The 12,702-nt window shown below is 37.1% G+C and overlaps 1 protein-coding gene across 2 annotated transcripts in view; it reads right to left on the reverse strand.

Moving 5' to 3' along the window:
- Positions 1-12,702, reverse strand: part of MDFIC2 (MyoD family inhibitor domain containing 2) — a 120,063-nt gene that overhangs the window by 38,454 nt on the left and 68,907 nt on the right. Inside the window, exon 3 of one of the 2 annotated variants that reach the window (XM_032149088.2) lies at positions 4,652-4,690. The exons of the other annotated variant lie outside the window; for it this stretch is intronic. Coding sequence (XP_032004979.1) covers positions 4,652-4,690 — 39 coding nt within the window. The remainder of the gene's footprint in view (positions 1-4,651; positions 4,691-12,702) is intronic. 2 annotated transcript variants of the gene reach the window in all.

Consider the following 12,702-nt stretch of genomic DNA (forward strand, 5'->3'; position numbering starts at 1 on the left):
ACAAGCTGAAATCTGTGGAGTAGGTGGCACTGGTGATGCTTGAGGGAGATAGGAGTGCAGCAAGATGACAGGAGCAAGATTTCAGTGAGGAATAATGGCCAGTGACAGTAAGCAAGTGACACAGTTCACAGTACAGATATCTAATATCTCATTTTAAATCACTTACCAGCTGGCATTTTGATGATAAAGCTTCCCTTTTCATTGTTTGCTGTTGAAAACCTTTTTATAGATTTCAGATATATTACATACAATAATTGACAAGTCTTTAAAGCATAACATTTGATGACTTTTGACATATGTGTGCACCATGATGCCATCCTCACAATCAAAACAACAAACATTTCCATCATACCCTCTGCCAGAATTTCCCTATGTCCTTTGTAATCCATCCATCCCTCCACTTCCTTCAGTAGGCGACCTCCGACCCATTCCTCTTACTACAGATTGATTCAACTTCTAAAATTTCATGTAAACTGAATCACTCAGTTTATACCTTTTTTTGGTCAAGATTTCACACAGCATAATTATTTTGAAAGTTATTCAGATTGTTGCATATCTAAACAATTTTTTTAGCTGAGTAATATTTAGTTGCATGAATATACCTTAATTCAGTTTATCTATCCACCCAATTGAAGGATATTTGTATTGTTTTCAGTTGTTGGCTGTTACAAATAAAGGTGCTGTGAAAATTCCTGTGCATGTTTTTGTGTGCATATTTCTCTTGGCTAAAACCCTAGGAGTAAAATGCTGAGTCATCTGATAGTTGGGTGCCTTGCCCATTGTTTTCTCATTATTGACAAACTTTGATAAAATTCTGATACACACATTAAGAATAAAAAGACTGGAGTCATATCTAATGAGACCCAGAAATATCTGAGTGGGATGTGGACAAGTACAATGAATGACTTGGGATTGGGTATGAGACAATTCCACTTTTCAAGTATTCTAGACACTTAAAGAGAGGGCTGGGTTGACACCTAAAAAATACTTTTGTTTATTTATTAAGCTATTTATTCAACTCATGTTATTTGAACATCTACTGTATGCTAGACACTCTGATGAGGTTTGGGGATAAAAAGTAAAGAGTACTGATAAAATTTCAGTGCTAGGCTAGGCACAGTGGCTCATGCCTGTAATCCTAGCACTTTGGGAAGCTGAGGTAGGTGGATTTCTTGAGCCCCGGAGTTTGAGACCAGCCTGGGCAACATAACAAAACCCCACCCCTACAAAAAATAGAAAAATCAGCCAGGCATGTTGGCATGCACCTGTAGTCCCAGCTACTTGGGAGGCTGAGTGGGAGGATCACTTGAGCTTGGGAAGTCGAGGCTGCAGTGAGCCATGACTATGCCACTGTATTCTAGCCTGGGTGACAAAGTGAGACCCTGGCTAAAAAAAAAAAAAAGTTTCTGGTGCTTCATAGAGCTATGGTCACAAGTAATGGACACAAATACATCTACTTTGCAGCAATTTGAACTCTTTGTGATCTGCTCACAGACCAACTTTTCTATTTCATCCCTCACTTCTTCCTTGCTTCCTTTGTTTCAAGCAAATTAATTTTTTAATTGGTGCTGCTTACGTTGTCATCACATGGAATGCCTCCTCTTCTTCTCTCTTATTCAAATCTTGCCTGTCACTTTTGAAACGCTGCCTTGGACGTCTTCGGCCTGAAGAAACCTCACGGTTTCCTGATTTATTTGGTCTGGAGTGCAGTCTGGGCATCACAATTTTTAGCAACTGTGAAGATGATTCTAATGTATAGCCAGGCTTGAGAACCTCTGTCCCAAAGAGATTTTATCAGCACAGTTTCCTATGATTGCACTTTGCTGCAGAATGTCTTTGTTCCTTTGCATTTTTTTCCAACCTTTGTTGGATAAGAAGGGGCCCTCTATCTTTGAAAGGTGAACCTTTGAATGAGGGGTTTACACCTCTATCTCTTTTACCATCCACAAAAGATGTGTCTTCATCAACCGTCATCCTCTTTCCTTCCATGTTCAGTCTTACTCTACTGACTGCTTTCTCCCTCTTGATGCATGCTTAGGTGTACCAGAGCCTATAAATCCTTTGTGCACTATTTTTTCCATCGTCAAATTCCTCCGGGTAGTCCTTAATACATACTATTTCATCACCCACTCACTCCTTAATCCCTCACAATTGGCTTCCGTCTCCCCGCAAATTAAACTGACCTTTCGAAGCTCATGCGATAATACATGCCAGGTGCTTAATAAATAATTGCTGAATGAATGTTAAACGCACGAATACATGTCTCTAATCACCAAATCAATGATCTTTAATCAGTTTCCATCTTTGACACTTGGTCAGTCAGGCTCATGGCTCTGTCCTTGTCTTCTTTAATGTAGAATCCTGGTTTTTCTCCTATTTTAGAGGTTTCTCTATGACCCCTTTGCTGGCCACTCTTGAATATGTTAGTTTGCACAATGTGTAAGGGTTCTGGTGGCAGACAAAGCTGGCATTCAAATCAGGCCATTGATAATTTATTGCTGTATGACTTAGGACAAATTGTCCCTCGTCACTAAGCCTCATTTTTTTATCCATAGAAAAGAAATAATTATAGCATTGTTTCAAAGGTTGATGTGCTACTTAAATGCCATAGCAAAGACAATACATGTTCATTAAATGTTCCTATTAGTGGTTCAGTGGACGTAAGCTTCCTATGGGCAGTCACCATGCCATTTTTCCCACCATCACGATTCTGTCTTCAAAACCTGCACAGGATTTTTCACAAGGTGCTTGAAAAATATTAGCGGCGAATGAATGAGCAAATGCATTATTCTACTTCTCTTAATGAATACTCTTTCCCAAGACCTTGGCTTTAGCTCTCTTCACTCTTTCCCTTGCTAACCTAACTTACTCTCTAATGATCTGTTGACCTTATTCATTCTTCAACTATCTCCTTTGCATAGATGACTGCTAAATCCAAACTAAAATTGACTTGGCCCCTTGTGATCTACAGATCCAGATGTGTTGTCTTTTAGACACTTACCAAAAGAACTTTCCCAGAGACATCACTTTGAGACCTTAAACTCCCTACACTTAAAAAAGAATGATGATCTCCCTTAATCCATATTATTCACTCATATATATTCACTTATTGTATCTTTTATGTATTTTATTATACATATATATTTGGAATGGCCTCTAAAGAGTTCTACCTGCCTATTTGTTTATTAGCCTTAAGATATTCCCACTTGCAACACATTCTTCTTACTAATGTGTAAACCTTAATGTATTAGCAACCTCCACATTGACAACCAAAAATAATTATAATATTAATTTTTTAAAGTCCACACTCCTTTTGGGGCTTGTAAATTGACCCTTATTTTACTAGAAAACTTTTTTTTTTTCTGAGACAGGGTCTCACTCTGTCACCCAGGCTGGAGTGCAGTGGCACAATCATGGCTTACTGCAGTCTCAACCTCCCAGGTTGAAGCAATCCTCCTGCCTCAGTCTCCTGAGTAGCTGGGACCACAGGCGCATACCACCATGCCTGGCTAATTAAAACTTTTTTGTAGGAATGGGGTCTTGGTATGTTGCCACGGCTGGTCTCAAAGTCCTGGCCTCAAGTGATCCTCCCTGCTCAGCCTCCCAAGGTGTTAGGATTTCAGGTAACAGCCACCACGCCTAGCAGAAAACTTTTATTTATGTAAAAAATATTTCTTTATTAAGCAAGTAACATGTAGGTAAGTTTCTATTGTGAAAAATCATAGCTTAAGCAACACAGATGTGTCAACGTCAAGGCAACATCTCCACTTCATTACTGCAGGTTGCCCCATTCTCACTGCTCTTTGACAAATTTATTTGGTTCCTATTGTCAGTTTGGGATAAAGCTTTTCCAGATCTTTTGCATACATTCACAAACATTTGCATATCTGATTTTTACTTAATGTAAATGGGGCCAAGCTGTATTTATTAATAGGAAGCTGTATTTTTCCCCTTTGTTAGTATATCCTGGAGGTGTGCTTATTTAGATCTTCCTCAACCTAAAGAATTACTGCATCATATTCTCCAGTGTGGACACACCACAATATGGACAGACCTCTATTAATAAATGCTTAAACACTACCTTGCTATGTTTATTTCCCATCCCTCTCATATGTGTGATCTTTTAACCAAATAAAAAAGCACATTTCAAACTTTTCTATCTTGACCTCTTTGTGCATGCCTTTCTTTTCCTATTCCTTTCAGTGAAACTTCTACTTATCCTCCAAAACTCAGCTCAGATGTTAGCTCCACGTGCTGTCCATCGTGCTATGCTAAAAGTGATGTCTTATACCTCTTACTCTTCTTCCTCAATCATTCAAGGACAGACACTAAGGTTTTTATACACCCATAGAGCTAAACCTAGTGTCCTACATATAGTAAACTTGGAATTCATGTATTGCCTAAATAGGGAAATGATTGTTCATCTTTTGTCGTCTAACATATATACACACACAGATTATAAGCACCTCTAAGGTGAAACATACCTCAATGAGCTTTGAATAATGTGCATGTGTTATGATTTGTATGCTGGTGCCATGGCAGCCATATTGTGGGCATGGACAAAGGCGGAGTATTTTTCCTTAAATATTGCTCGGAAACTGTCCCTTAGTCACTATAGGAAGCTACCACAAAGAAAGGAGGATGAACTTACCAGGATCTCCAAGAGGATTTAGAATTGAGGTGGATAATCCTGAAAGAGAAGGGAAAAGAAACTAATTGAGCAGTATCTTTTTTTTTTTTTTTTCGAAAAGAAACTAATTGAGCGGTATCTTTTTTTTTTTTTTTTTTTTGCCTGTCCAGGATCCCTTTTTCAGGAAAGAGAACTGTACTTTACAGTGAAGAACCTATTCCTTATACCTTGAGTGGAAATGGCTTGCCCTCTCCTGCTCCTCACACAGACATATGATAGCCAGAGTCCTCTATCTCCTAGCCACAGCAGCTTGTTCTAAGATGGTTATGAGACTCGCATAGCACCAATCCAGGTGTTCCCTGAGACTTGAAATTAGCATACTGGGAGTAACAGTTCTCTCCTTCTATGTAAGGTGTAAACACTATTTGGGCTTTGGATAGACAGAAGCCATTTTTCTGCCATGTGTAAAAAGTCTATCTGAGGCTGGGCATCGTGGCTCACACCTGTAATTCCAACATTTTGGGGAGGCTGAGGCAAGAGGATCATTTGAGCCCAGGAGTTCAAGACTAGCCTGGCAACATGTGGAAATCCCAGCGCTACAAAATAAATAAATAAATAAATAAATAATTAGCCAGGTATGGTGATACATGCCTGTGGTCACAGCTACTTGGAAAGCAGATGTAGGAGATCTATTAAGCCTGGGTGGTGAAGGCTGCAATGAGGCATTATCCCACCACTGCATTCCAGCCTGGATGAGAGTGAGAACTTGTCTCAAAAAAGAAAAAGAAAAGGTCTGTCTGAGAATAAACCCCCAAAAGGGGGCCAAGAAAAGAAAGTAAAGGCAGGGCACTTTAGCCACAGGGACAAATTCCAAATGTATTGTTTGGGTCTCCATATTTAGTTGCTCCTGAAGCTTGTCTCCATCTGGACATCCTAGATATGTGAGTCTACAAATTCCCTCTTTATCTAAACTGGTTAGGTTTCTATGACCTGTAATGGAAAGAGACTCACAGAATTGCATAGGAGGTTTAATTAATTTTATATATTTCTTCTGACTCTATTTTCTTCCCATCTCTTTTTGGAGGATGCATGCTGATTAAATTCTCTAAATCTAATTGTTTAATCTCTGCTTTCTAACTCCTAAAATATTCACAGAGTGGAAATGTTTAATTTTGTGAAGGTATGCCAAAAATGATCTACAAAAATGGCTTAAAATTGGAGGCTGAATCTTATGCTAAAATGAATGGAAAGGAATAAAGAAACTGAGATGTGGTTTCTGCTGAACTGGTCTTTCGTCAGTTCTATTCAATTTGCAATAGTGAAAAGTGGGGCTAGGAATTTGCGTATGTTATGTTGAGTACCTACTCAGTTCAACTATGTCATGAAATTTACCTGTATCTTGTAGATATTGTTATCTTGATTTCAAAGATTGTTTTAAAAAGTCAAATGATTTTCAGAGTTTCATTCTTGCCCAAGGTCCAAGTCTTACCCTTGCTGTTAGGTATAGAAATGCAAGATTAGACCCCAGCTGTCTGAGTTCTCAATGCTTCTCCACCATTAAGGATGTTATGCAATTAGGTTGGATATTGACTCTGTTCCCAAAGAGAACATTTCCAACTTTAGTCAACTGTCTTGAAGTTCATGGTTTGATCATTATTGTTTTGGAGGAAAACAAAGCCAATCACTTTCTAGGGAGTACATTACTATCAAGAGAGTATAAAATTTGAATTTAGAGACACATAAATTCTAGTTTCATTTTCACTAAAGAGCTCTGTGATTCTGAAGCTTAACATTTCTAGACCTCAGTTTCCTCTTTGGTCAAACAAAGGGAATGAGGGCCGCTCATCTCTCAAGTCTATTTCATCATTTCTCTCCTGGTAAGTGCTTCCCCAGAGCCCTGTATTTTTCCTGTAGGAGATCATATCGTCCTATGTTATGATTATATGCTAAATACAGTGACGTCTCGTTCAACTCAGTATTTCCCAATAGTCAGTCCAGTGTCTGGCAGATAGATCATCAATGAATATTTGTTGAATAAATAAATGAGACAATGAAGTCTGTTTACTCTTGTGGACAAAATATTACTTTGTGTGTGTGTGTGTTCTGTTTCTTTCACTGATCAAAGGAGTAAGCTTTGAAATTGAAGAAAATACCTAATTTTCTAATTTTGCTGATGAGAAGTAAAAATAGGTTAATGATAGTTTTGAGTGCTTCAGTGTTCAATACATCAGTATGGATTTTACACAGGACATTTCTTTAACTAGAAGCTCAAGATAAGCAAGGAGTTAATGTAAGTTTTTAAAATAAGAGATGTATTTTAAAGTGTAAAATGGTCATTTTGGATAACCATTGTAATTCAACTTTTAAGGCTTGGTAACAGAGCCATTCTGGTGAACTTTCTATGTGAACGAAGTTTCCTTAATCAGCTTTTCCTATATTATTTCATCTTGGGGAAAAAAAACAGTAGCTAAGCCAGAAACAAGCAAAATAACAAAAAAAAAAAAGAAAAAAAAAGTCTGTGACCAAAGCGACAGAATTACTTTTTTTTTTTTTTTAATCTCTCCACTTGTGTTTGTGAAGGAGAAGTGAGCTATGTGGTTTTTTGTCTTTGTTTAGACATTGGACAATAAAAATCATAAGAACATATATTTTTGACATACTATTTTTTGGTGTTCTTTGGAATTTGGACCCTAATTAAAAAATATGTGTTTCCTAGCCCTTCTTACTGTGAAAATCCTTGGCAATATAAACAGATGCACTGGTTGGCTTTTAATTCTGACACCAGACTGTCTGAAATAATAGCTCTAAGAAAGTGTGAATTCTTTCATTCCTCCAGCGTCAATTATAAGTACTTAATTTGTTCATCTTCCTATTGCTGACTATAGTACCAATCTGGTTTATTTTTCACCTGGCTAAACATGGTGCATTTCAGAAACCCCTAGTTTATTCTGCACAAGAAGACAGAAACAAGCCACAAGTTTGAGTTATTTTCATACTCCGGGGCACATCACTGTAATTTAATAATTAAGATATTAAGTGGTGTTCTGAAAATTTCAATGATATAGGCCCATAAAATGACAGAATTAGGACACTTGATAAGCAGTTTGAAAACACTGAATATTTCTCATAAAAGTTGATTCATCATTTGATAAATGAGCCAAGTTAATAGCTTACTAGCTCATCTTGGCCTTTCACAGTCAAGCATATTCATTTTTTTGTGTCTACCATTTTTTACAACTTGTAACCAATTTGCTGTCACAGTGTTTTTAGCCTGTGATGTGACTGCGGTAACACTGACTTCTGTACATGGATGGGATACCATAAATGACATACAGGCCGAAAAATTTATCAGTTCCTGGGAGTTGAGATATTTTGGAAGAATTGCTAGAACGGATCTTCCTAAAGATCATCATATTCCTACTTTAAAACTTCATTCTTTAGAGGTGTGTCTTTGTATACTAGAGGCAAACATAAAATCAAAGAAAGGCAAATTATTGCTGGAACTCATGAGAAACATAATGAAGAATGCGCTATGCTTCTCCAATTGTTTTCTTTCAAAGTCTATCTTTGTATGTGCATTTACATTTTGAGATGTTTTCACCCGTCATTTTGGTGACTAACACTAAAAAAGTTTATATCTCATTTGTAAATATGATGAAAAGAATTATTAGGGCTAAAACATCATGGGATATATGGTAGGAATTGTTAAGCCCTTTATTTTTATTATCACACTTGAATCCTCATAACATTGCTAAAGGTATTCTTGTTAGTATTTTTCTCATTTTGGAGGTAAGAAAGTTGAAATTTAATGATACTCAGTACCTGACCCAAGCTCACAGAGTCAGAAAGTGGTGGAAGCAAAGACTTTAACCAAGTAGGGCCAGAGTGTTCAGTCATGTCCTGCTGTTCCTAAACATTGCTGCTACTAAGGCACCTAATGCCTTACACACATAAGTCCATTTAATCCTTCTTAAAAAACATTAATGTTGAAAATACTATACCTATTTTACAAATGGAGAAACTAAAACTCTGATGAAGTAATTTGCTCAAGCTCACACAGTGTGTAAGTAGTAGAAATGGGCTTAGAACAAAGGTTTGCCTGATTCCAATAACCTGTGCTCAAAAGTTTCATTCTAAACTGTATAATAACATTTGTTTAGGCCCTTAGAGTTTATTATCTAATCCTAGTAGGTGGCACCAACACAGTTCTTCTGTGTGCAATGGCTGACTACACTATCTTTGATGGCAGAAAGACTAGAGACAATTTCCTCGTAAGGGTAAGGGCCAATGATGTGTACTGCTATCGTGACATATGTATAATAGGGATGAAAAGGAGTCTTGGAGTATATGTATTTCTACTGGTAAAAGCAGAGGCTGGGGATTGGGCTTCTGGAGTATCTTTCCAACATTTTTTTATATGACACATCATTTCATTCATATGCCTCCGATTAATCTCCCCTAAAATCAAGTTGGCTCTGATAACATCTCTTTGGAAATGGTGGGAAAAACACATAGTGACATCCTCTTGATCTTTTTGCAAAAACACAGCTATGATCTTGTCAGTTTTTAAACTTTTTTCCCAGTTGTGGAAAATTTGTTTTTGTGGAATTAGATAATAGAGAATATGAAATCTCAGTGGCCCATAGGTCCCATGACCATGCTTTGGGGCAGTTACTTGGACAAGCACGATAGCTTCTAAGTTGTTTCTTGTTGTTCTTGGCCTCATTGCAATCCTTTCCAAAACTTCCCTCCTTCTCTGCTGCATTAGTAATGCAAAATGAAATTCATTGTGCCCATTATATCTGTTAAATGGTTTCCATTTTAACTTGAGAAAAATGTATTGACGTTCATGTGTTTGGCATGAAAAATGTGTATATCTATCGAAGATAGCAACTTGTCTGTTGGAATTACAGTGCATTATGTATAATGCTGCTTTTAGCTGTGCATGTACATTTCCTGGAATCTTATTGTGTCAGAGCTTGGAAAGTTTACACAAGCATTGGTAATCTAATTTTTGTCTGGTGGGTGGCTGTGGAAATATGGAGTATTTGAAAAAGCAAATGTCTTGGCCATCTGTGCCAGGGAGGGGTTTGGTGGCAGGGGTGTCTAGGCAGGTGGGTAAAAAACAACCATCAAAAAAAGGCTTTAAAAAATTGCCCCAGGCCTAACCTAAATACTAATTTCCCAAGAGCAGAATGATATAACCGTTTTGTGACATGGTTTTTAGCATATTTCTGGTTATTCTTTTTAGGAGTTCTAATTGTAAGGTTGTGGGATCTGTTTTATCTTTCTCCTGCCTCTTAATGATAATCCTTCTCTAGACTATATTGTTTCCTGCGCCTTTTGTCTTCTGCAGACAAGAGTCTTTGGCTCATGAACATCTTGTTAAGGTCTGTTGAGGATTAGGGGCTGTGACACAATTTTCTTGCTGAGTCTTTTTATTGGGGATTTTTCTGCTGGTTTGTCTTGGAGGCCTTTGAAATGTCTTCTGTCAAGCAATAATTTTCATTTTTCTTTGTTTTCCTTAAAATTGGGGTTCTATTTGGCTCAAATGTTCCTGGGGTCTAGGTAATGAAATGTATTATTTAATAGGCCAGTGTGAAATTCTGTGTGCAGCAGCTGCACTGCTCTCTTTCTTTCAGAGTTGCTTAAATCCTACTCACTGCGCTGCTGCTGAACTGTGATGTAGTTTTCGTTTTTTGGCTCTAAGTGTATTTCAGCCACACATCTAAAGCAAGGTTTCTTAATTTCTGCACTATCGTCATTTTGGACTGGAGAATTCTTTGTCGTGGGGGGTTGTGCTATGCATTCTGGGTTGGGTGGCAGCCTCCCTAGCCTCTACCCACTTGATGCCAGCAGCACCTTCTCCAATGTCTCCAGGTATTCCTAATGTCCCCTGGGGAGTGAAATCACCCTCACTTGGGCATCACTGATCTAAAGCAAGGTTGAAAGACAAGGCTGGCATGATGTAAAGGAATTTCCATAAAAAGCACTGAACTCAAGCAATGCAATGACAATTCTGAGAGAGCTTTGTGTCTAGGAGGATATGTGGAGGAACTGTATCACACATCCCTGGAGAAAACACTGTAATAATTGTCTATAGTTTCCTAGACTAAGTAACAGAGGAGGTAAGGGTCACCTTTTAACTGCTTTGCTTCTGATCTGCTAATTATCTCCTCACCCTGTGATGCCTTTCATCTCCCCTCTATGCAACTTGACTCACATATGGAAGATTCTAATTCTTCACAGATTTTCCACCTTAACTACTTTCCTAGCCTAACCTCCCTGCTCTTCGGTTTCCCCCACTGGTTTTCTTTGGCTCAAATGGGAACAAGGTGCCCATTATTTCTTTAATCCACTTCACCACCTAATAATTGCTGAGGACCAATTTTAACAAGATGCTTCCTTACTCTGTAATGCACTCCAGTAAGGAACTAATGTTTACCATGATGAGTATTCTCTGTTCCAGCTGAAAAGCTGAAATGCTGCCGACCACTGCAGTGTAGACTTTTTCATGTTTAACATTTTCTCAATGCCTCTTTGAGTGAGTTACATCTATTATATTTAATGGCAGTCTTATGGGCCTGTCAAAAGGGCATTCTATTTGCTACTGAAATATCAGTTAAAATAACATGCAAATGAACGAAGTAATCAAATGCATCTGATGATAATATCAAGATTATTTTTAATTTTTTAATGCTGTGAAAGCTGTGAGTAGGCTAACAAATCTATTTGATCAATATATGGGATGTAAAAAGAAGAAGAGACAAGACTGACTGATGAATAAAATGAAACTGACACAAACAGGCTGACAGCCAGCTGTAAGTCTCTTTAGGGCAAATGCAATTAACTTAGAATAATAGACTCAAATTTGATGGTTAGAAATGCATTTTTATTAACAATCACAGGCTGAATCATTATGCTGTTATGAATAAAATGGTACTTATATTTTGTGCATGTGTGTGCATGCATATATAAATACATACACATATGTCTCTATGTATATACCCATGCCTCTCACATTCCTATGTGCTCTGCTTACAATTTGGGTGGAAAAGTTGATTTTTAGAATAATGTACTCTAAAAAGGAAATTCATTCATAAATTGTCTTCAGGACTATAAATTCTGAATATTCCCCCAAATTATATATATAAAAATCATACTACTTATCTGGTGCTATTAGACATAAAGCCAGTGAGCCCTGGTCCCAGAACCGCTGGTCCTTAGGGAATTTGGAATTGCAATCAGGGATTTACAGATTTCATTTTGAAGAGGAGAAGTCATTACTAGAAACCTAAGCTCATTTCCTCTCCTTTAATAGCTATTTTAAATCATTCATTTAGAAAATACATTAACTATTTAGGGTACTTGCAATGCGTTTCTCTTGGCGTTAAGTCTGCATTTTTAAAAGAGTTTTTTTCTAAAATTATTTCAAAAGAAGACGAGAATTAGAAAAAAACCAAATGAAATTTTGGTGATATAAAATTACTTTTGGATAACATTTTCCTCTCTCATTGCCTAAGAGAAAACAACTTAAAACTTTAACAAAATATTAGAATATTAACAAACTCTTAATGTTTTAATGCTGTATAGATTTAAAAAGTACATGATTCTTGGAAAATCACAAACTCGACTTTGAATATGATTAAGAAATAGCATATGGTCGATGGCCTCTTTAAATGAATTTGTTAATAACTTAAATAGAAAGCAGTTTTAATTCTGTACTACTTACTTAATATTGATGCCAACCTTAACTAGAAACTGGGTAATAAAGGGAAACGAGATTATAGTCAAAAATAAGTAACTTTAATTTCTACAAAGAAATCAGAATATGGATTCTTGCATAACATTTTTGCAAACTGCTTTATATATATATATATTTTTTTTCAAATGCAAAATAAAGCTCCCTGAGTTATGTAATTGCTATTCTTCAAAAGGACATCATGAAGGTTGACAATTTAAAATGTGCTCTTCCTGTCACCATCCAATTTTTTTGAATGTCTACTGATGGTGTTAAAAACAATCTCCGCAGAAGAGGGCTGCCATTGCCAATTTAGGACACTGGCTTTGTT

The sequence above is a fragment of the Hylobates moloch genome, unplaced genomic scaffold, assembly GCF_009828535.3.
Source record: "Hylobates moloch isolate HMO894 unplaced genomic scaffold, HMol_V3 SCAFFOLD_4, whole genome shotgun sequence".
Lineage (NCBI taxonomy): Eukaryota > Metazoa > Chordata > Mammalia > Primates > Hylobatidae > Hylobates > Hylobates moloch.